Raw genomic sequence first — 23,823 nt, forward strand, 5'->3', positions numbered from 1 at the left:
GAGACTTGAAGTTTTTATTATACAGATCTTTCACTTCCTTAGTTAGAGTCACGCCAAGATATTTTATATTATTTGTGACTATTGAGAAGGGTGTTGCTTCCCTAATTTCTAATTCTCTATGGAGATGATTCTATAGTTTTCCCATGAAGACTACTTAGGCACATTTCATAATATCAAACCATCCTTGCACTCTGAAATATACTACACTTAGTATGACATTGAATTCCGTTTTGTTTTGTTTTGTTTCTGAGACAAGGTTTCTCTGTGTGGCCTTGGCTGTCCTGGAATTCGCTCTGTAGACCAGGCTGGCCTCGAACTCACAGTAGTCTGCTTCTGCCTCCCGAATGTTGTTTTGGTTTTTGAAGCAGGATTTTATGTAGCCTAGCCTTCAAACTCATTATATAGCCAGAGAATTAGAGGCGTCCTTGAATTCCTGATTCTCCTGCCTCTTCCTACCAAGGACTGTGATTACAGGAGTATCGAAACATTTGGGTTGATGCTGGATTCTGGTTGTCTTTTCTCCCTTCCTTCCTTCCTTCCTTCCTTCCTTCCTTCCTTCCTTCCTTCCTTCCTTCCTTCCTTCCTTCCTCCCTCCCTCCCTCCCTCCCTCCCTCCCTCCCTTCCTTCCTTCCTCCCTCCCTCCCTCCTTCCCTTCCTCCCCCACTTCCCTTCCTCCCCCCTCTTCTGATAAGGTCTTACTTATTTATAGAGTTTATCTTAGAACTTGCTGTGTAGACTAGGCTGGCCTTGAATTCACAGAGATATGTCTACCTGGGATTAAAGGTAAGTGTCACCAAGCTAGTTTGCTTGCTTGCCTTCTCTTTCTTTCTTTCTTTCTTTCTTTCTTTCTTTCTTTCTTTCTTTCTTTCTTTCTTTCTTTCTTTCCTTCCTTTCTTCCTTCCTTCCTTCCTTCCTTCCTTCCTTCCTTCCTTCCTTCTTTAAAGATTTATTATTTTTATTTATGTGTGTGTATATGTAAGCTTGCAGGTGACAGAGGAAGCCAGAAGAAAGTGACAGATTCTCTAGAACTGGAGTGACAGATGGTTGTGGACTGCCTGGTGTGGGTGTTGGGAACTGAATCTGGGTTCTTTGCAAGAACATGAAGTGCTCTTAGCCACTGAGCCACCTCTCCAGCCCCTATTTGTGAATTTTTTTTATTAAGGACTTTTAACTAGTGGCCATCAGTGCCATTATTGGGATTGTGTTTTTGTGTATAGTATCACTGAATTTTGGTATACCACAGGAAGAAATTGGAGGCTCCCCCACCTCTGCTTGGATGTGCTGCCTCCCCACTGCAGCTCCAGTGGCTACCTTCCCAGTGGGTACTGGACCCATTTGAGCCTTCTTTATTTCTTCTGTATAGATCGGCTGTCATCACTCCTCTTGAGACCTCTTTTGTTATTTAGAAACCTTGGTTTTTTCTTCCTGTCTCATGATAACCTGTGGTTTTCTTCACTCCCTATTTGTATTGTATAGTATCTATGGCTTTCTTAATAAGAAGTCAATAAAAGTGCTTATATCTTACTACTTTTGGGAGGGGAACTGTATTTACTCTCTCAATAAACCTTTACTAAATGTCTGTCATGTCCCTGACCCAGCTGTGCTTGAGGAATACAGAATAAATCAGTTAACACCAGCCTTTATGGGTCTCAAAGCCAAGCTGGGAGGACAGCCAGAGGCCCTGACACTTATGCACTGTGTGCTGACTGCTGTGTGGGAGGCAGAGGTACCTAAACTAGCCAGGGAGGTGGTTTAAGGATGGCTCTAGAGTTGGGGGTGGTAGCTTATCCCTTTAAACCTCAGCACTCAGGCATTGGAAGCAAGAGGACCAGGCATTTAAGATCATTCTCCACTGCACAGGAGTTTGAGGCCAGTCTGGGCTACCTAAAGATACACACACACACATACACACACACACACACACACACACACACACACACAGTCAGGTTATAAAAGCTCCTGGGTGCTGTACTCAGGATGCACTGGTTTACGAATGCTTTCTGGGGAGTCAGACAGAAAGGTCCCACATTTGGTGTTATACCTTGTGACCATCTTGAAGCTGCTAATAATTTCGTTTTCGACAACTAAGGGTTTTGTTTTAAGTAGGGTTTCATTATGTAACCCAGGCTGGTTTCAAAACCATAATCTTCTGGCCTCATTTCCCCGAGCACTGGGATTCCAGGTGGGAACCTTGACATTTGGCTGGATGTGTGCTTTGTACGTGAGGTCTGGCGAATGATAGTGTGTGAAGCAGGCACTTGAGATACCTGGACCGCAGAGTTGTCACTTGTGGGCTCAAGAATGTTTGCCTGGTGCTTGCGCATGCCTTGATGAATGCACCCCCTTGTGGGGTTCTTGGGCCCATGCTGTCTGAGGAGGCTGTGGAAATAGCAGCTGTGCCACCGAAGAAAGAGAATCTGAATGGGGGCAGTGTGGAGCCTTCCCTGGGCTGTCTGCACCAAGATTAACTCTGGTCTGTGCACCGGAGACAGCAGCCATGGGCTCTCTGACAAGGAATGTTTCTAATAACTTATCACAAAGCAAAGCAAACTCATGGACCTTCAGGTAGAGCAAAATTCAGGGAATTAGAATTCCCTGCGAGTTTAGAATCGGTGGTGTATACAACTACCACAGCCTTGTAAAATAAACGCAAACACACTTAGAAACCAAGGATACATAAGGAGTGTTGCATTACTAACAAGTAGCTCGGAGAACTTCTTGAGGTTAGCAAGCAGAGGAAACAGGGAACGGAGTGAAGACAGCCTGTGGAGTGGAAGAAAACCTGTGCTCGCTGTACATCGGAGTGCAAAGAAAGTGAACCAAGAAATCAGATAACTCCATCAATAAACAGACAGACAGTCCTAAAGATGTGAAAGACAAGGCCCACCAAACAGCAAAGCACTACTGGAGCTGGGCAAATGAGTTCTCTAGACTATTTTGGATCAGAGGGAATTACAGGCAGTTGAGGAAGACAACAGGATGCTGCCTGCAGCTAACTTCAGCTTGGGGATTAATGTTATGGAATTAGGGAATAAGTGGACTTTCCAGAAACAGGAAGAAGATCCCAAGAAGACAGTAGGGGAGGACTTCTCAGCCAGGTGGGTGGGAGGCCAGCAGTCTGGTGTTTTGAAAGCCTGGGAGGCCTCATCCCCTCAAAGTCTGTTCTGTAGCAGGAACAGACAGACTCTGAAGCAGCCCAGTGATGCCAAGTCTAACCTAGTTATGGGACACTTATGCTGTCTCTCCAGAATGGCAAGAATCCTAGATATTGCCTGGGCCACCTGCCTCTTCAGGCCTGGTCATGGCTTACAGCCTGCAGGAGGGAAGGTGACAGGGAGAAGGCGCAGTTTAGACACAGTGCCTGTGAGGACCTCAGCTAGACAACAGAGAGCAGAAAGCAGCTAACCCCAGCCACTTCAGGCTCTGACAGTGGTGATATTTAACACCCCCTCTCCATCTTTCCTCTATGGAAATTTGAAGTAAAAAACCATATTGAGTTTAATTTCAAGTGTCAGAAAGGTTGTCCAGGAGTCTGGGAGCCGACAAACTCAAAACAGGTTTGTGTGGAAACCAGAACAAACAAAACAGGATTCACAACGATTTTTGACATCTGAACCAGTTGTGAATTTTCTCCAGGTACCATAACAACAACGACAGCAACAACAGCAGCAACAACAAAATGACCCTTTCAGGCAAAAAGCACTAGGCCTTATCAATGTGGATTTGTATTCCTGGTGATACATAAACTTGGAGTAATGGAGCAGGGGATGCAAACGACAACTGTCTTCTTTACCAGGCACGAGGGTGCTGGAAGAGGCTGCTTAGGGTTTAATGGGCAGCTTTATGTATTTATGTGCTTTGACTGGAGCCAAAGAGCGCTGTGCCACACAATGGGAAGTTTTGAGTTGGATTTTAGAAGAAATAACTTTGATCATTTCAAAAGCAATGAAGCCTGATGCGTGCAGGAGAAAAGAAGGAGGTAATTTATGGCGACCATTAAAGACACTCCGACAAAGGCTGGAGGGAACATTTCACTAAGTGAAGATTTACAAATGTGTTAAAACAAAACAAAACAAAACAAAAAAACCACCCTTCAAACTAGAAATAGCCAAGTGTCTCTCTCAGCAGCAAATACAAAAGGAGTGGGAGGGAGGAGCCAGAGACAGAGAAAGGGGTGGGACCTGACTGCCTTTACTGGAGAGGAAAGGTTAAAGGGAAAACACAGGAAAGTTCTTTTCTCAGAGTCTCCATCCACAGCAGAATACATAACACTCCCCAAAAGACAGGCTCAGCCTGGACCCTGAGCAGACACAGGCTGGGGTGGCAGACAGCTGCTCAGAGAGCTGAGGTGGGAAGCTGTAGTGGTAGCCAGACCCCCTAGAAGATGTGTGTTCTTGTACATGTGCTAGGTGGGGGTTTTGATGAGGTATTAATAACAATAATAATATCAAGGAGTTAGTGGGTGTGAATAGACACTTATATATGTGTGGTATATGTAGCCAGGAAGATGTATGTAAATATTCACAGGAGAAAATGAATAAGAACCATTCAGAGAAATCCAAATTCATATCTCTGTGTATGGCCTTCTGTTTCTTCCATCAAGGGGTCCCTAAAGCATTTGTTCCTATAATGATGCAGACTGTAGTGGCCCCAGTCACCGGAGCCTGGAAAAGATGGGAAGGCCTGGGCGTGGGGAATAGGTGCTGGCCATGGCTCTATTTGCAGCTCACCATATCTGATATTTATAAGTTCCTGTGGGTCATAGATACCCCAGGACAAAGTGTGTGTGTGTGTGTGTGAGAGGGGGGGGGGAGGGAAGGAGAGAGGGGAGTGGAGTGGAGAGAGAGAGAGAGAGAGAGAGAGAGAGAGAGAGAGAGAGAGAGAGAGAGAGAGATCGTTCTCACATCACAGCTTCAGGGTGACTTTGGAACTAAGGTATCAGCGAGGTCTGGCTAGGGCCAGGCTCAGGCAGTCAAATGTGTGATGGCCTGGGCAAAGCAGCTGGGGTCACTCAGATAGCCTTGTCCTGAGTCCTCTTGTATGTGGAACCCTAAGAAAATGTTGCTGGAAGGGTGCTGGGCCTGGGGTCCCATTGTGTGGGTACTAAGCGAGACACTCTCTGAGACATTCTCGGGGCACTTCTTCAGTTTGGAAGGACCGGGTCAAGTTGGAGGGCACTGGGCACAGGGGAGCCAAGACTCAGCGAGCGAGCGGGCGAGCGAGCGCAGGGCTCTGCCGACAGCGGCTCGGGCCACGGCGGCCGCGCCCCCTCCGCCCCGGGCCGGGGAGGGGCCAGGCGGGCGGGGCGGCACTGAAGACCGTGTGAAAATGAGGCCGGGGCTCCGGGGCGGGCGGGGCCGGGGGTGTCGCGGGCGCAGAGGCCGGGAGCCCGCACACGCCTCCCTGCGCCGCTGCCGCCGCAGGCTCTACGCGGCTCTGCGCTGCGGCTGCCATGGGGGTCGCGGGTTGCGGTCGGCCTCGGGAAGCCCGGGCGCTGTTGCTGCTGCTGCTGCCGCCGCTGCTGGCCACCGCCGTCCCTCCCGACCGGGGTCTCACCAACGGGCCGTCCGAGGGTGAGTGTGCAGCCGCGGGGCGCACCTGGCACGGCGCAGGACAGGGACTTCTGAGTCCCCTTGCCTATTCTCTCGATCCGGAGAGCCCACACCCTCTGTCCCTGCCATCGAAGGGCTGTTGACCTTTCCTGCCCTGGTACCTATGTTTTTTTGGTTTTTTTTGTTTTCTTTTCTGAAAAGGTTCTCTCAGAGTGCCTGTTGTCCAGTATCTCGCTGGCTGTTGCTGAATGGGACTGGGGCCTGGGTCCAGCTCCCCCTTGTGTGGATGGGGAAACAACTCGTGGTAATTTGGCCCCCCTTTTCCCTTTGGGGCTGATAAGTTCTGCTAGCTCCTGGATGAGCTGTGGAGACTTCTGTGGGCACGGAACTGTTACTGTGCCAAGACCAGGAGTGTCCCTAAACCTCCAAATTTGGAGCAGCTATGTAATAGAACTCTGCACAGTCTGCTTTGACTGAGCTTAAAATTCTTTCAAAACTCGTTCATTTTTATCTTCATACCCAGGAGTGATATCGAGTCTGGAGATGCTTTGGCTATGGTGGGTTTGCAGGTTGAGAGAACAGTCAGGGTTGGGGCTGGGGCCTCTGGGACACTATTCCTACCTTGCCCAGTCTGAGGGCTCAGGATGCTGTTTGCTTGAGACCAGGGAAACTTCCACCCCCACATCCCAGACTCAGAAAGCTGAGAGACAGCTGTCTTGGCGGTCTTCTGGAACTTTCTAGCCAACTCTGCTCTTTGTTCCTCTCCCTTAGCAGGCAGTCTACTATATTCTTATATGCCAGGCACGGTGCTGGCTTGGCATCAAAGAGCTAATTCAGTTGTCAGGTCACGGTCAGTTGTCAGGTCATGGTGGAGAGGCAGGTGAGGGTGGCCAGGGACAACCCTGCATACTGTGTGCTCGGAATGAGCTAAATACATGGGAGCCTGTGGTGGGAACATCTACCTGACATGAGGGGATCGTGGCTCACTTCCAAGCAGAGGTGCATCCACATCTGAACTGGGTCTTGGAGGCCAGTAAGGGCTGTCTCCTTACTTGGCTGATTCCACTTGGAAGAGTGCATCTGGAAATTGGCCTGGGCATGGTGTCCTTTATCCCAGGGTGTCGTAGCAGTATGGGGGTGGTTGGAGGAGTGGAGAGGGGTGGGCTTGTGGGAGGTGGAGAGAGAGAGAGTGAGAGAGTGAGAGAGAGAGAGAGAGAGAGAGAGAGAGAGAGAGATCACTCACAGCGTGGGTAGCATAAAAGGTGCTTGCTGTGTTCTTTTGCAGATGTGGATGAGTGTGCCCAAGGGCTGGATGACTGCCATGCTGATGCACTGTGTCAGAACACACCCACTTCCTACAAGTGCTCTTGCAAGCCTGGCTACCAAGGGGATGGCAGGCACTGTGAGGGTAAGTGACTTGGGCAGTGGGTAGGTGGGCAGCGGGGAAGCGGACACCTCCTTAGCTTTTGTAGCTCGGGTTGGCTAAATGACCCCTCCTATCTTGAATTCTGCCATCTGCTCTTTGAAATAATTTTCAGATCCTCAAAGGGCTGGGACGTTAGGTCCTTTTCCGAATGATTACAGTTTTCTCTGGCTCCAAAAGTCCTTTTGTGTGGCTCCTGGAAAAGGAAATGCAATGCTTTGCTGTCTTTTGATTCCACTCACCAGGAGAGCCAGACAGAGCTTCAAGGACCCTGCCTCCCTGGAGACTAAGGACTGGAGTTCTGCTTTCTGTTGTCTCTGGAGGATCCATCCTGTCTGTGGTTTTGGGCTGACTGATAGTGGGACCTGCTAGGCTTTAGAACTCTACCCAGGCACTGCCTTATTTGAGTGGCAGGTTGAGTCTGGAAAGATATATGCAGAGGGAGATTTTAGTTCTTCAGTGCTGCAGACCTGAGATCCTGAAGTCTGGACTCTGCCCACTAGGGATTAGTTCAGTGACTGAATTCAAGCTCAGTACTGAGTGGAAACTGCTCTCACAGGAGAAAGCAAAATGTTAGCCCTGACAGGGCTCTTCCGGGAACTTTGGGTCATTTCCATTGCTCGGTTTTATGGATGAGAACACTGAGGACAGGAGACTTGAGGCCATAAACACTTGATTAGTGTTTGGGTGAGGTCACATCCTCACCCCTGCCTGCCCCAGCTCCTGGTCCCTCATGCTCACTCAGCCTGCAGCTGCTTCTCTGGTTGCACAAGACATCCCTATAGACCTGAAGAGAGGTATTTGAGCTCAGCTCCGATGCTTCTTTCTGCCTCTGGGCCCAACCTTAGTGAGCATATTGGAGGCCTCTTTCACTCTGAGAGCTTTTAAACTCTTAAAAATTAAAGCCGGGCAGTGGTGGCGCAGGTCTTTAATCCCAGCACTTGGGAAGCAGAGGCAGGCAGATTTTTGAGTTTGAGGCCAGCCTGGTCTACAGAGTGAGTTCCAGGACAGCCAGGGCTACACAGAGAAACCCTGTCCTGAAAAAAAACCAAACCAAACCAAAACAAAATTGAGCTTATCTTCTGGTGGAAGTTGATCTGAACCTCTGCAAATACCAAACCTACAGTGTAAGGTAGGAAGTCTTGTCCAAGCCCTTGGAAAACCACACTAACTTCTGAGGCCGGAGGAAAATGTAATCCCTGTCTATTTGGGAGATGTTTGATGTCTTGATGTTTGATTCATGTCTTGATGTTTCAAATGACCCTGTCTCACCACATGGCCTCTGAGAAGTCCAGTTCTGGTGTATGTAACATCCAGAGGTACCTGGCGTGTGTGGTAGACACTCATTCTTGCATTTTGCTGTTGTTCTTGTTTTGATTTTGAATTATTTGTTTTTTGAGACAGGGTCTCATGTGGCCCAGCATGGCCTCAGACATACAAGCAAAGCTGATCCCCCTGCCTCTGTCTCCCAAGAGCTGGGCTTGTAGGTGCATACTGTGACACCCAGCTATATTTCCTTTGCATTTATTTATTTGTTTATATTTTAATTATGTGTTTGCATGTGCTTGTATGTAGATATGTGCATGTGAAGGCAGATATTCTTGAAGACCAGAGGTGTCAGCTCCCTCAGAGCTGGAGTCACCGGCAATTGTTAAACCTGTGAATGCTGGGAACTGAGTTCACATCTTTTCCAAGAGCAGTACATATTTTATCTGCTGAGCCACCTCTCTGGCCCCTATTTTTCTTTTACTTTTTAAATTTTCTTTTCTTTTTAAGGGAACTTTTTATTTAGAAATACTTTCAGGCCAGAAAGGTTGTAAAACAATGCAAAGCTCATAGCTATTTGCCACACATCTTACCCCAGTACTACCAGCTTACAAAAAAACAGTACAGTCACCCAAACCAGGAAAGTAACAATGGCACAACGCCATTTAAAAACAACTGTAAACATCGTTCGGATTTTTATCAGATTTCCCCTGTTGTTCTGTTTCTGCTTCATAGTTAATTCCAGGTCCTGACCCACATTGCCAGTACCTGTGTCTCTTGTGATTCCTCAGCCCTTAATCTGCCTTTGTCTGGAACATCAACTCATTTATTTATTTTTTTTTTTGAGACAGGGTCTGTTGTAGCTCCGGCTGGCTTCCAACTCCCTCTGTAGTTGAGGAATTGATGCCATCAAACTCCTGACCAGCCTGCCTCCACCCCTAAGTGCTACATTCCAGGCCTGTGACCCCTTATCTGCCTTAGGTGATACTGAAGACTCAACAGTGTTTCTCATGCTAGGCAGTTGTCAGCTGCCTGATGTGGTTGCAGGTTGCTGAGAACTGAACCTGAGTCCTTTGCAAGAGCAACAAGTGCGCTTAACTACCAAAGCCATCTCTTTGGTCACAGTACTGACACTTCTGATGAACACTGTGATTTCATTTGTTTCATAATAAGAGGCAAAGACTTGATAGAGCATGGTGTGGAGGCTGTGCTAGAAGGATTGCCAAGGCTAGAAGGATAACCTTGGCTATACACTGAGACTGTGTCTTCTCATGGTATGGTTTGCTGGCATTTCAATAAGACTGTCACAGAAACACCACAGTGACTTTCCCGGGAAGCCACATCAGTGATATATGATGTCACTATGTCCCATTGAGGTGATGCTAACCTTTTTTTAGCAACCAATTTAAGATGGTGTCTGTTGAACTGGGCAATGATGGCGGATGCCTTTAATCCCAGCACTCGGGAGGCAGAGGCAGGCGGATTTCTGAGTTCGAGGCCAGCTTGGTCTACAGAGTGAGTTCCAGGACAGTCAGGGCTACACAGAGAAACCCTGTCTCGAAAATAACCAAAAAAAACCACAAAAAAACCAAAAAAAACCAAAACCGACAAACAACAACAACAACAACAAAAAAACGGCTTGTGTCTGCTGGTTTCTCTACTGCCAAGTTCCGATGATTTCCTCCCCATATTGCTGTGGAAGCAGATGGGGGGGGACTGTTGACATTAAGTCTTTGCTCACTGATTTTGGTGTCCAACTATGGATCTTGCCTGCAACAGCTGTAACTCTAATATGCACCCCCCTTGAAACTCTGCACTTGTCCCCTCCCCTTATGCATCTCTATACTGTGTTTTTTTTTTTTAAAGGAAGATATGCCCCTTCTTGCTCATTCATCCGTTTCTTCATCTATTTCACTGTATACTTTTGCATATTGGTGTTATATCAGTATTTATTTTCAAATTGTTCTAGCTGCAGCAATTGGAAGCTCTTCCTCATGGTTAGCCTTTTGAAATCCTTTTTTTTTTTTTTTAAAGAATTTCCTAATACTTTATATTACAAGATCCTCCATAGCGTTCTTATGTTTTCTGCTTGCCCTGGAACCCACCACCCCTCACGATGGCTCTCGTTCCTTTGATGGAAAAGGACAAGGGTCTACAGAACCCAGGACCTGTGCGTGTGGTGTTCTCAGGGAAGCCTTGTTCCTAAGTCGCCTCAGTGCACAGAGCGGGGATGTCTTTGTGCGTGTGCTGTCTGCTCATTTTGTTTGCTTTTCTGAGACAGGGTCTCTCTTTTATGTAGCTCTGGCTATCCTGAAACTTGCTATGTAGACCAGGCTGGGCTCAATCTCAGAGATCCACCTGCCTGTCTCCCAAATTCTGGGATTACAGGTGTGCACCACCATGCCTAGCTTATTAATTCTTTGTTTTCTTCCCTCTGAATCTATATTTAAACTGTGGTCAGCACTGATAGTTTGACTTCTGTGCTAGAACCAAGTCACTCTGGCCTTGCAGGTTTTTCCTCGCACAGTAAGAGATCCAATTCTTACTGTTGTGCTGTGCTTACCTTTGTCCAGCCTTAGCAGCTACAGGACGTATTCACAGGATCACTGATGCCTGGCCCTGTGAGGACCCCAGTTCCGCTAACCACAGTATTTATTAACTAGAGTACAATACGCAGCAGTTCGTGCTTTTACAGCATCCAGTAAGTGGTCGCTTAGTTATCTAGGTTAGTGCTTTACGGATGTGTCTCGGCTATGTTTTAATTCATAATATTCTTAGTTTGTTTCTTTTTTTTTTATCTCACTTACTCATTCCCATCCCCTACACCTACTGGCTATTTGTTTGTATTATTCACATAAATAAAACCTCACTGCATTTCTTTGTACCAAGCTGGTATCCTCACACAGGTGGGGTGCTTTCCTGCCCCCCTCACCCCGCCCCATGGCTCCTCTTTCTGCCCCTTTCCCCTCATACCTGCAGTTTTCTGCTTATTCTTCCTTTATGTCTTTTATACAAATAAGCAAATAGGAGCCTGCTTTCTTTGTTAATGAATTTTCAGCTGCATCATGTAGATACCATAGATCTCACCACTTTTATATATAACAGCCCATAATTTGTAATAAATCGCCCGAGTCCTGCAGCCACACAGACAGAGTTTTCAAACATGTTACTTTCTCAGTAATATCCACCATGCACACTTCATTTCCAGCCCTTCCCCAGTCCCAGCTGCAGCTAACTAGCAATGCGTATCCTTCCTGGATGTGTCCTGTGGACAGACTCCTCTAATCCGGGTTCCTTGTATGTGGATTAATTCTCTCGGCATGCTGCTAGGGAAGTAGTGTCATGTGCAGTCTGTAGCCACACTGCCTCTTTATCAGTGAATAAGTAGTCTGTTGTACAGACATACCTCAGCCTTTGTTTGTTCTCGAGACAGTCTTGCTACATGAACCAGGTTGTCCTCAAACTCACCGTGCAGTCCAGGCTGGCTTCAAGCTTGTGACCTTCTCTCTTTTTCTCCTTTTTTTTTGAAAATGGAATTCTTTCTCACATAATCTATCCAGATTACAGTTTCCCCTCCCCCAACTCCTCTCAGTTCCTCTCTACCTCCCCTCTCATCTGGATCCTCTCCCTTTCTGTCTTTCATTAGAAAGCAAATAGGCTGCTCTTATTTTTAAACACAACTTATTTATTTTTATGTTCATTGGTGTGTTGCCTGCATGTATGTTTGTGTCAGGGTGTTTGTGTCAGGTTTATTTATTTTATAAATAAAAATAAAACAGAAAACAAAAACTAACACAAACACGAACAGGACAAAACAAACAGAAGAAAAAGAGACCAAGAGAAGCACAAGAAACAGATGTAGATGCAGAGACCCACTCGTTTACACTCAGAAATCTCATAAAACACCAAACTGGGAAGGAGGGCGGGAGGGCGGGAGGGAGGAAGAGACAGAGAGACTGAGACAGACAGAGACAGAGGGGATAAAGTTACCAAAAGGTGGGGGCGGGGAGAGGGAAGTCCTGACATGGCCTTATGAGACCAAGAACCTCCAAAGATGCTACGGAGTTTGTTCTCTGTTGGCCGTCTGCCGCCGGGCGGGCGGGCGGGTGGGCTGGGCGTGACGTCCATCCTTAAGAGTAGTAGTTTGTTTTCCAACTGAGACTCCCTTGGAGAAAAGTAAAAATTTCATTTGCAAGTGGTTATCAGTGGAAGATAGCTTTTGGGTTAAGATGTGGCTTGTGTCCACTTGCTTCAGCCCCAGAGCCCCATCTGATGCTGAGCTGTACACGCTGACCCAGTCTCTGTGAGTTCATGTGTGTGTTGGGCCTTACTCCGGTGTCCTCCAACCCTTCTGTCCCTTAACTCTCTTTACCTCCTCCTCTGCAGAGGTCCCTAATCCCTGGGGCAGGGGTTTGATAGAGATATAATGTTTAGGACTGAGTGTCCTAACCTCTCATCTTCCATGTCATCTTGGCTGTGGGTCTCTGTATTTGTTTCTGCGCTCGCTTCTGTCCCATCATCTTCTTAACCTTAGACTATTTTCTTGAATTTAAGATATTCTATGCTTTCTTTTGCATTTGGATTTTTTTCATTTAACAATATATCCTATTAATTATTCCAATTCATTTCATAGAGACTTTCTTTCTTTCTTTCTTTCTTTCTTTCTTTCTTTCTTTCTTTCTTTCTTTCTTAGAGCTGCATAGTACTCCATCAAGTGAATATATCATGTCTTACTTAGGGTTTCTATTGCTGTGATTGAACATCACGGCCAAAGCACCTTGGGGAGGAAAGGGTTTATTTCGCTCACAGGTTCATAGCACTGTTCATTATTAAAGAAAATCAGGACAGTGTACACACAAGGCAGGAACTTGGAGGAGTGCTCAATCCAGGCTCGCTCCCCATGGGTTGCTCAGCCTGCTTTCTTATAGAACCCAGAACCACCATACCAGGGACAGCACCACCCACAATAGATTGGGCCCTCCCTTGTCAATAACAAATTAAGAAAATGCCTTATGGCTGGATCATTTGGAGGCATTTTCTCAATTAAGTGTCCTGTGTTGAGATAACCCTAGTTTGTGTGTCAAGTTGACATAAGACCAGCCAGCCCATATCACATCCCTTAAACTACTCTCCTAAATGTGGACTTCTGGGTTCCTTCCTGTAATCTCAAACAATACAACAACGAAGACTGGTGCTTGCTTATTTTTCAGTTTGTGTGGATTCTAAGAAGTGGGTAAATGCATACATAGATCTCTCAAAGGAATAGCACCTGCTGAGCTTGCCTCTGCTTTTCTTCTCAGACATGGATGAATGTGACAACGCACTCAACGGAGGCTGTGTCCACGACTGTTTAAATATTCCAGGCAACTATCGCTGCACCTGTTTCGATGGCTTCATGTTGGCTCATGATGGTCATAATTGTCTTGGTAAGAAAACATTTTTCTCTCCCCACCTTCTACCAGCCTCTTTCTTTTTGAAACCTTACTCATGAAAGCAAAAATGGGGTGGAGGGACCTGGGGTCCATTTCAGTCAGTAGAGTGCTTGCCCAGCATGCACAGAGCCCCACATTCCATCCCCAGCAGGGCAAAACCACAGTGGTACATATCTGTAATCCCAGCGCCCAGGAGACAGAGGCAGGAGGATCAACAATTTAAGCTTATCCTTAGTTACAGAGCAAACTTGAGGCTAGTCTGGGCTACATGAGATCCTGTCTACATATATAAAAAATACAAAAAAGTGACCTAGGATCATGGAAATGTGGCTTTTGTCCCCTTAGACATTAGACTATGTGACAGAAAACTGGATAGATAAATTTAGTCCAAGGAGATGGGCAGACATTGCCACTACTGTTTATTGATTTCTGACACTGACTTTCTTGCCTTAGGTGTTCTGGTGAAAGGACCCTAACTGCCCTTTAAATGTTATGTCTTCATTCTTGCTTCAGATCTGTGTTGGGTCACAGCCAGGTAGATCCTACACTTTTTTTTTTTTTAAAGAAAGTCAAAAGCTTTCTGTAAGCATCCTCTAAGACTTCCACAAGGCAGACATATCAACTGGCATTGCAGTCCCTGACATGAGGAATGCAGACTCTTCCTACCAGTTCCTCATGTGAGCACTAGATCAGAACCTAGAAGCCCTCCTGCTAGATGGGGCTGAGGCTGCATAGTTTGGGAGGATGCTGCACACCGGGCAGGTGTTTTGTTTTGCTAGGCTCATGCTGTCAGCCCTACAGAAGGACAATATGTTGATGGGCCTTTCTCTGGCTGACCTCTTGGCCAACCACGGTCTGTCTCAGATTTTCCTTTAGAGTGTGGTAGGAACAGTCACCTGATCAACTGCCTTGATGTCAGCTTAAGAAGCCATACAAGTGCCAGGAAGATGGCACAATTGTTGAAGTGCCTGCTGTGCAAGTTTGAGGGCCTGCATTTGGATCCCCAGCATCCGTGGAAGAGCTGGGCATAGTGGTGCACACTTGCAACCCTGGCACTGGGGAGGTAGAGTCAGACAGATCCCTGGGGCTCATTGGCCAGATGACCTAGGGTTAACGAGAGACCTTGACTCAAAATATTAGTTGGAAAACAGCTGAGGAAGACACTTGGCATTGATCTCTGATCTCACACACAGGCAGACACCCACCTGAACACCCTCCTTCCAAGTCTAGGCTGGACTTGTATTCGAAAAGTCGTGCTCTGGAGTAGGAAAGGAGGAGGAAGGGGAGGAGGAGGAAGAGGAAGAAGAAGAAGAGGAAGAAGGAGAGGAGGAAGAAGAGGAAGAGGAGGAGGAGGAGGAAGAGGAGAATGTTCCCATTTGAGATTCAGTCCTGATAATTATATTTCAGTATTACCTATCTGGTGTGGACCTTTCCTGTCTGCGCCCCCATGAGAGAGGCCCAAGCCATGTGGGCTTCCAAGCCTGCAGCTGTCAGTCAGATGTCATGGGTGTCTAGGGGAGTATAAACTCCTCCTAAGCAGGTAGCACTTCAAAAGCATACATTTGAAGACAAGCCTGAGAGCAGAAATAAATCACAATGATTTTAAAAGTCAGACAAGACTTCAGTTTGTTGGACAGCATACATTCTAGTGTCGTGGTTATAGTTGACTTCCCTTTGGTTTGCCAAAAGCATCATTATGAGGGCTGATATCTGATGGCTGACCTGGTTCTTATTGTGGGATATGGGCTTCCTGAGAGCAGCAGGCTGGCCTAACAATGTCAGCCAAGGCCAAGTGGGACTTTCTGAACATAAGCATGACCATAAATTTCCAGGCCTAAGATGGCTCAGTAGAATGTCCTTGTCACCCACTTGAGGTTTCTTCATGGAGTCTGTCAAGCATATGCTGAGTGTGTATGCAAAGACTGAGGGCTCCTTTAAAAGAAGGCAGTAGAGAGGTAGAGATATAGTTCTGTTGGTAGAACATAGTTTTTTAAGTTTTTAAAAAATTTATGTGCAATGGTGTTTTGCCTGCATTTATGTCTGTGTAAGGGTGTCAGATCCCTGGAACTAGAGTTACAGACAGCTGTGAGCTGCCACATGGGTACAGGGAGCTGAATCCAGGTCCTCTGGAAGAGCAGCCAGTGCTCTCAACCTCTGAGCCATCTTTTCAGTCCATCAGTAGAATGTTTGGTTAGCCAGCACAAATCCCTGGTTTCAGTTTCTAGCACTCCATAAAGCAGGCATAGTGGCTTACACCTGTAATGTCAGTGTTCTGGAGGTAGAGGCAGGAGGATCAGGAGTTCAAGATTATCCCTAGAGAGTTTGAGGCCAGCCTGGGCTACATGAGACCCTGTGTTAAAGAGAAGAAGGAGGAGGAGGAGGAAGAAAGCTATGAAGGAATGCTGTTTATTTGGAAGAGTAGGACCAGCACACAGAGGGACTTCTACACCCTTTGTGATAAGACACTTTGTGGCAAGAAAGAGCTCTGAGCCTGAATTTCTCTGAAGTGGCAGTTTCCTGTATTCTCTGAGGTGACTCTTTCCCTGTGGTCAGCCCCTACTAAACACACATTAGCCACAAATACACAAGCCCGTGTGCTCTGACACTAAGTTCCCAGTCTGGGGAGCAAATACACGGAAGTGAATGCACCTCTTCCCCTCGGCCCGCCCACCTGAACTCAGTTCCCATTTATGGCGAGTTCTAGCTCAGCTGTTTGTCTTGGTAGCAGTGGCTCTTCTGAGATGTTTACCAGACACCACTGCACGAGTCTTACCCCAGTCCAGTTATATTGATGTCTCTGGAGGACGTAGCCAGGGTGTCTGGAGGTTGCCACAACGCAGAGTCTGAAGACAGCCACTAGCTCCTGACCCACACTTATCATGTGAACATACACTACATTCATTCCATCTCATTGTGTCACCCACTTTAATGATACATTGCTGATTGCTTGAAAGACGATGTAGTAAGTGATGGGTGGAATGGGGCTGTTGTGGCTTGGGAGAGCTTGCCTTCAGGCAGGCCAGGGAGAGAGAAGCCTCTCTGTTTGCAGTGAGCCCTCGCTGCAGAAGGCCAGGTGTCTCGGCCCAGGCTGGAATGCGCTTCCTTTGCCCTTTGGCATAGACAGGGCAAGTTTGTTAGGCTTCAGGGAATGGCTGGAGTCCCATCAGTTTAGGAGAACATTGCCTGGTAGTGTAGGAGGACCCTTGCCTGTAAGATCTGAAGCTTGAAACCAGATAACAGACATTTAAATGTGAGTTTTCTGGTTACAGATACACCCAGGAGTCAGTGATAGGCACATGAGATATTAAACTAGAGCCTTTTTTTTTTTTAAATCACCTTTCTTCTTATGCCTTTGTGATCTCTGAGGTTCTCTGGAAGTTTTCTCCTTGGCTCTGGTTGTCGACACTTGTTCCTTGTTGCTCATCAGTTGACCAGTTAGTGAACTGTCCAGTGCTCTGCCAACCACTATTTCATACTATTATATTATAAGACAGAAGTCTACATCTGCCAGGAGTGCGCAGTCTGATGGGGACCCACAGAGTATTGAGAAGTCAGGCCAGACAGTGGCCCAGGGCAGCTGTGCCAGGGTCTCAGGCTATTGTGGAAGGAAGGTTCCCTTAGGGGTGGGTTGCAGTAACAGGTCTGAGGAGCCTCACTTCCTGCCTTTCTGACTGTGCCTTCCCAGGTTCTGGGAGCTCCTGCTGACTTCTCTGCATCTTCCCTGCCCCGTCACGGACAGAATTCTCCCCTTGGCTTGCACCTTTCTGCTCCTGTTCTCCTCGTTCCCACATTCTTTGGCCCTCCTGTCTTCTGCAACCGGTGTTCAAAGCTGGGCTCATGCCACACCACAGTGTTCTCTATCCCTCTGCTCCCTCATGCCCGCTGGGTCCTGCTTTACACCTCAGTCTGTTAGGATATCTCTTTCTACACTGAGAGCAAAACGGAGTCTCCATTCCTGTTTCTGAGACCAGCATCAGTCTTCCTCAGGTTTCTTTCTAGAAAGCCTCCTTCCTGTCCTCTAAGGAGCCTTGGAACAGTGACATCCCTGGGGCATCTTGTCTACCCAGCAGTTTTCTATGCCTGCCTCTCCAGCTTCTCCCAAGGGTAGCCAATCTGCTTCTATCTCTGCCCACAGCTCTGGCTTGGCTGTTTTGGGTACAGACAGAGAGAAAGCCAGGTTTCAGGCTTTGCTTTTTTTTTTTTTTTTTTTTTTAATCTGCCCTACTGCTGTCTTAGATTCCTCCAAAGAAGGGGCCTTGACTTCTTCACCACAGTGAAACAGGAGCTACTTCGCTTCCTATTTAAGACCCAGAAGCACTGGGGCCTTAATCTATCTTCCTGAATGTATCTCCTGTGACTTCCCTCCACGTCTCCCAGGCTCTAGCCAAATGGGATGACTCACTGCTATCCAATACACTCCGAGTTTCCCCGCCTCTGTGCTAGGGGAGGGCTCTGGCCCTTTAGCCTGGAATCGCTCTTCTCCAGGTTTGTAACTGCAGGATCCCAAGGCCCATCTCTTATCAGCTTTCCCCATAGGGCACAGTGTTGATAGCACACAATCACATGCTACCTACCTTCTTTCTTCTGCCCCACCCTTCTCTTATCTTAGAATCCATTGTACATTGTCTTTGTCTCTCCTGAAGGCCTTCTCAGGAAGCTAAGCATTATCTCACCCATCTGGCTCTGTGCTTTAGAAATTGAAGGTGTTCATTGGCTTCTGTGTTTGTTCCCTGAGCTTGACTAGGTGAGCCCTAGACCCATGGACCTATGGGGGCTGGGTGAACCAACCACAGGCTCCTTTGGCTCTGGCTTGGAGAGTTTCTGTGATACAGGGACAAGAGGAACCTTGTCTCTGCTTAGCAGGAGCCACTGAGCCTCCTGGCTGGGTTGGGCTTTGGAAATAGTCATGAAAGACAATCTCTCTCTCTCTCTCTCTCTCTCTCTCTCTCTCTCTCTCTCTCTCTCTCTCTCTCTCTCTCTCTCTTTCTCTCTCCAGATATGGACGAATGCTTGGAGAACAATGGTGGCTGCCAGCACATCTGCACCAACGTTATGGGGAGCTATGAATGTCGCTGCAAAGAAGGTTTCTTTCTAAGTGACAATCAGCACACTTGCATTCACCGCTCAGAAGGTATCTTAGTCTGGCTGAGGGTGGTGGTGGTGGGGCGGAGTCTCATCAGAGTTCCCACCCCTTCACATATGAGAAGACTTTATCCTGGAAGCAGAGTGTCTAGAAAGTCTTAGAAGATGGAGACAAGTCCAGAATGTGCTGCTAGAGAGACTCGGCAAGCACTGTTACCTTTCATGGTTGTCACCTAGCAACGTGGCAGGCTGCAGGATCTCTGAGGTCCCTGCAAACTTTCACACCCTCTGATCCTAATCTCTAAATAGAGAACATTTCAAACCTCAGTACATGGCTCCAGAGAAATAAGGTGTGTGATTTGCCAAGTTTTTCAAAAAGATGCTGAAAACCGCAGTACCAGTGCAAGCATGCCCTTTGCCCTGGGCTGGGGATGCGGGCCGGGGAGGGAGCTGGATCCTCCCTCCCTATCGGACTAGCCTCCTTACAGTCTCAAGACACTTCTGGCCCTTCCCTGAGTTTTGCATTTCTTGGGCTCTATGCTTCTAGGGTTCTGTGGGGGTTGTGGGCAGGAGAAAACACCCTCTCTGGACTACCCCAACCCCCATGTTCTCTCCCACTTAGCCATTACCGCTCTTCTGAAGGCCTTCCTCTCATAATCTTTGCTTTGAGTTTGTCTCCTTTTTTTTGAGTTTATGTCTTTTATTTCTACTATTTTTATTTATTTATTTTGGTTTTACGAGACAGGGTTTCTCTGTATAGCCCTGGCTGTCCTGGAGCTCACTTTGTAGACCAGGCTGGCCTCGAACTCAGAAATCCGCCTGCCTCTGCCTCCCGAGTGCTGGGATTAAAGGCGTGCGCCACCACGCCCGGCTATTTCTACTATTTTTAAATCCCTACAGCTTTGTAGGAGTCTTTGGAGGGAGGGGCATCAAGCACAAGTGGCCAATCGGTTGGTTTTTTTACCGAATGTCATCTTCTTATTTCTTTGCTTTTTTTTTTTTTTTTAAAGCCAAATAGGCTTATCTTAGTGGCTGTATCTCCTTGGTGTTGCCTCCTCCTGTCTTTAGATTTAAGAGCCCAAATATTAGACAATTCACTCATCTTAGCATATGATGCGTATGATCCCCATATCTTAAGAGTGACGTCACTTTAAGTTCTTCCATTATCAATCACAGACTTATAAATTTATTATCTATTTACCATGACCTTAGTGGACATTTCAAGTGTTTCTTCTTGGAAGATGATTTGACTTTTATTTTCCAAGAATGGTGGATTCAGCTACATTTGACAGAATGCCTTGGTGTTGGGGAGCAGTGTATTTGATAGCTGCTGCTCCCATCTGTTCACTCTCAATGCTCACCGTGGGTCGGGGGAGTCACAAACACTGGTTCTGATTTCTTATCTCATGTTACGTGTGACCCTGGAATAGTAGTGGTGGCTTTTTCTTCCTGCTGGGGTCTCAAGATTCTGGTGGCATTGGATGAAGTTTCACATGATAGACCTGGAGAAGGGACTCATTAAGGAGTCAGGCAGAGAGTGACCTGACTCAGGGCTCTCTCCTGTCAGTCTGCTTCCAGGGACGTCACTCTGACTTTCTCCTCTGGTGGCTGTTGGGGGGAGGAAGGACCTACTGGTAAAGCCATTGCCTCTGCACCCCCACGTAGGCTCTGCCCACCAGCAGCAGCCTGGGCTTCTGGTCTCTTACTTAGCCTGTGTTCCAGAGCCCTGGCTCAGCTCTCCTCTCCCCTCCTACAGGTTTCTTAGAGCAGAGGTAAATACGAGTTCTTTCTGTGAGCTGTATTAGAATGCTAACTCTTCCACAATTCAGACATTCTTGGATCCCCTGATGGGTACTTAACGTGAATATAAATGTCTGGAACTAAAACCCAAATCCAAGAATTGTTATTGTGGTCTGGAAGTGCTGTGATTTTCTGTTGCATTTCAGTTTGACGACTAGGCAAATTCCTGCCAGTGTGAACCAGCAGGTTACAGCAGTTTGCAATGGCGACCCACTTCCACCATAGGACTTGAATTCTTCAACCAAATGACTTCTACATTCCTAAGGACTTCTTCCTTCATGTGTACAGTAGCCTCTTGGAGATTGTATTCAAAGACTCTAAAATCCACCATGGAAAATGTGTGTGTGTGTGGGGGGGGGAGAGCTGATGTCACAGGCTAGTATTTTCTATTGCTACTGTTTTGTTTTAATAATTATTTACTAAGTATTTTTCAACAAGGAGACCTAGCAGCTGAGTTGGATGGAACTCAAGCTACTGAATTTTTTGTTAAAAACAGTTAGAAAGCCTAGAGCTGTGATGAAAAGAATGTGTGTTTTCACCCGTGTAATGGAGGGGAAACCTCACCCTCCATCTGCCTTTGTTCCCATTCAGGGGTGTTCAGGCTGTCAGAACGAGCCTTTCTCTTTTGTCTTGTCTGCTCTGGGGTATTTAGACAGTGTACTGCTGCCCTGGCTGAGCTGCAGGCGACATCGGGTGACAAGGAGGACTGGGCTTGTAGCAGTGCTCATCTCCTGTCTTGTACAATATTTCCCATCCTTACTTTAAGTTTCCAGAGATATCCTAAAGTGGAAGCCTGGCAAGGGAGCAAAAGTGTGGGGGCATCTCCGGGGTTTCTGTGCATCTTCCTTTGGGTGAACCGTTAGCTTTGGACATGGCTACCAGACCAGGTCCTAGAGAAATTGGGCTCTAGCTGTCCTTCCTGGTCTGGACCAGACCCATCTGCCTCCTCTAGCTATGACCTTGTTTTGAATTAGGGTACTCTGAAGGGCTTTGGGGGTCACATCTTGAAAAGCCATCTGCATTTTCAGAGTCGTCTCTGTCCTCATCACCTCTTGGCAACTTCAGATCCAGTTTGCTATGAGGGGACATCAGGGGCAGCTTCTCTGATGACTTTTGGTTTTCTTATAAAATATTTCTTGTGTAAATGAACTGCTCAGGGCCAGCAAAAGTCACTTTGCAAATGCCTTAGGCACATAATCAGAAGGTGAATGGGAACTGTTTGGCAGGGGGAGGTAGACTTTTTATGAGTTCCTACACTGTATCTCAAGCACTGTAACAATTACCTGTTAGTACCATCCTGTCTCAATTACTTCAAATGCTCCACAGACCCAAAGGCAAACACAGGACTTGCTGGGTCTTTTGCAGCTCTCACCTCTTGTGCCTTTTCAGTATTGGGGTGTGAATGACATCTTCATAAAGGATCAGCCAGAGCAGAGAGAGCTTTGCGGCAACCCAGTGCAAGCTTCTTTCTGTGCTACTTGACAGCAGCCCTCGGCAGGGGCTGACGAATCCCAGCAGCACGCAGCAGATTGTATGGGGGGGCGGCACAGCTCGAAACTGTCAGATGAAAAACAAGGTGGTCTTTGACAGACCCGAGAGTTAGAGGATGTTTTAACTGCTGTACCGTCTTTTGAAATAGAACTATCTTGTGAAGTAACTGTTCCCAGGACACACAGGCATTGAGAGGAGGGTCATCTTTTCATTGAAGTCTATTAGCTGTGGCTTTAGGGGTAGAATACAGAATGGTGTTCAGCCCTAGGAAAGCTGAATAAACCCTTCCAGTACTGGAGTTTAAAATAGTCCTAATTCTAGAGTTAGAAAGTCTCATAGGCCCTCTAACCATTGAGAACCAAAGCTCCACTCTCAAGGATGTCTCAGAGTCACCTTACACAGATGCCAAGACACAATATGTGCACACCTCCTCACTAATGCATCCCTGACTGAGAAGACATCTTCAGTATATGCTTGGGTTGGATACCCAGGCTGCAAGGTTCCAACGAACTGGTTTCTTGATGAGGCAGGCTGCAAGGTTCCAACGAACTGGTTTCTTGATGAGGCAGGCTGCAAGGTTCCAACGAACTGGCTTCTTGATGAGGCAGGCTGCTGGCAGCCTACACAGGCGCTGCTTCTGCCCTTGCACTAGTGCTTAGATCCCTGCTTCTCAACTCTTGGGTCGTGACCCCTTCGACAAACCTCTATATCCAAAAATATTTACCTTGCTATTCATAACAGTAGCAACATTACGGTTATGAAGTAGCAACAAAAGTAATTTTATGGTTGAGGTCACCACACCATGAGGAATTGTACTGAAGGGTCACATGAGGAAGGTTGAGAACCATCGATTTAGATGCTTGCTTAAGCCAGCAAGTATCACAGCTACCTGATGTATCCCTCTTTCCCATCACCATTGTTAGGACTGATCGGGCCTAACAGACTCTTACGGAACAGCTAACATCATTTCACGGTAGCTACAGGAACCCACATGCAGGAAAGCTTCCCCTCTTTCCTTTTATCCTTCTTGTGTTGTTGTATGATGCTGTCCGTGAGAGGCGTGATGCCCTGAGCATGCTCAGGGCCGGTCACTTGAGAGAAGCCTCAAGGCAGGTGCCTGTGGTTCTTCATGGCTGAATGTAAATGCATGGCAGACATAAAGGCTCAGGTTCTGCTCCCTGGGGTGGAGGCACTGCTTTGTTGAGAGGGCTTCTTTATTTTTTAAAGATTATTTTATGTGTATGAGTGTTTTGCATGCATGTATGTCTGTATATCATGTGTTTGCCTGGTGCCCACAGAGGCCAGAAGATGATTCTGGATCCTCTGGAAATGAGGTTTATAGATGGTTGTGAGCCATCGTGTGGAAGCTGGAATCAAACCCAGGTCCTCTGGAAGAACAGCCAGTGCTCTTAACTGTTGAGCCACCTCTTTAGCTCCAACTCCTCTTCTTTAAAAAAATTCAAGGGATCCCATCTCTTAGGCAACAAAAGAAATCTTTTATATCTCCGTTAATTGCCCCAGCCTGGTTATTTAATATTTTATTTATTTATTAGGTTTTTCAAGACAGGGTTTCTCTGTTAGCCATGGCTATCTTGGAACTCACTCTGCAGACCAGCCTGGCCTCGAACTCAGAGATCTACCTACCTGTGCCTCCCGAGTGCTGGGATTAAAAGTATGTGTCACTACCACCCATCTTTTTATTTTTTATTTTCATTTTTTTGAGCCCCAGCCTGATTTTAATGCACATTTTTAAAATTTGTTTATTGTGCATGTACAC

General features: G+C 46.9%; 1 protein-coding gene across 2 annotated transcripts in view; it reads left to right on the forward strand.

The window, feature by feature from the left end:
• The first annotated feature begins 5,424 nt into the window (after positions 1-5,424).
• Scube2 (signal peptide, CUB domain and EGF like domain containing 2) overlaps positions 5,425-23,823 on the forward strand; it is a 74,398-nt gene continuing 55,999 nt past the window's right edge. For both annotated transcript variants that reach the window (XM_029479122.2, XM_021167639.2), the window contains exons 1-4: positions 5,425-5,573; positions 6,838-6,960; positions 13,542-13,667; positions 18,670-18,804. In XM_029479122.2, coding sequence (XP_029334982.1) covers positions 5,453-5,573; positions 6,838-6,960; positions 13,542-13,667; positions 18,670-18,804 — 505 coding nt within the window. In that variant the 5' untranslated portion in view covers positions 5,425-5,452. The remainder of the gene's footprint in view (positions 5,574-6,837; positions 6,961-13,541; positions 13,668-18,669; positions 18,805-23,823) is intronic.

Source organism: Mus caroli, unplaced genomic scaffold (genome assembly GCF_978045245.1).
Source record: "Mus caroli unplaced genomic scaffold, Mus_caroli_1 scaffold_8, whole genome shotgun sequence".
Taxonomy (NCBI): Eukaryota; Metazoa; Chordata; class Mammalia; order Rodentia; family Muridae; genus Mus; species Mus caroli.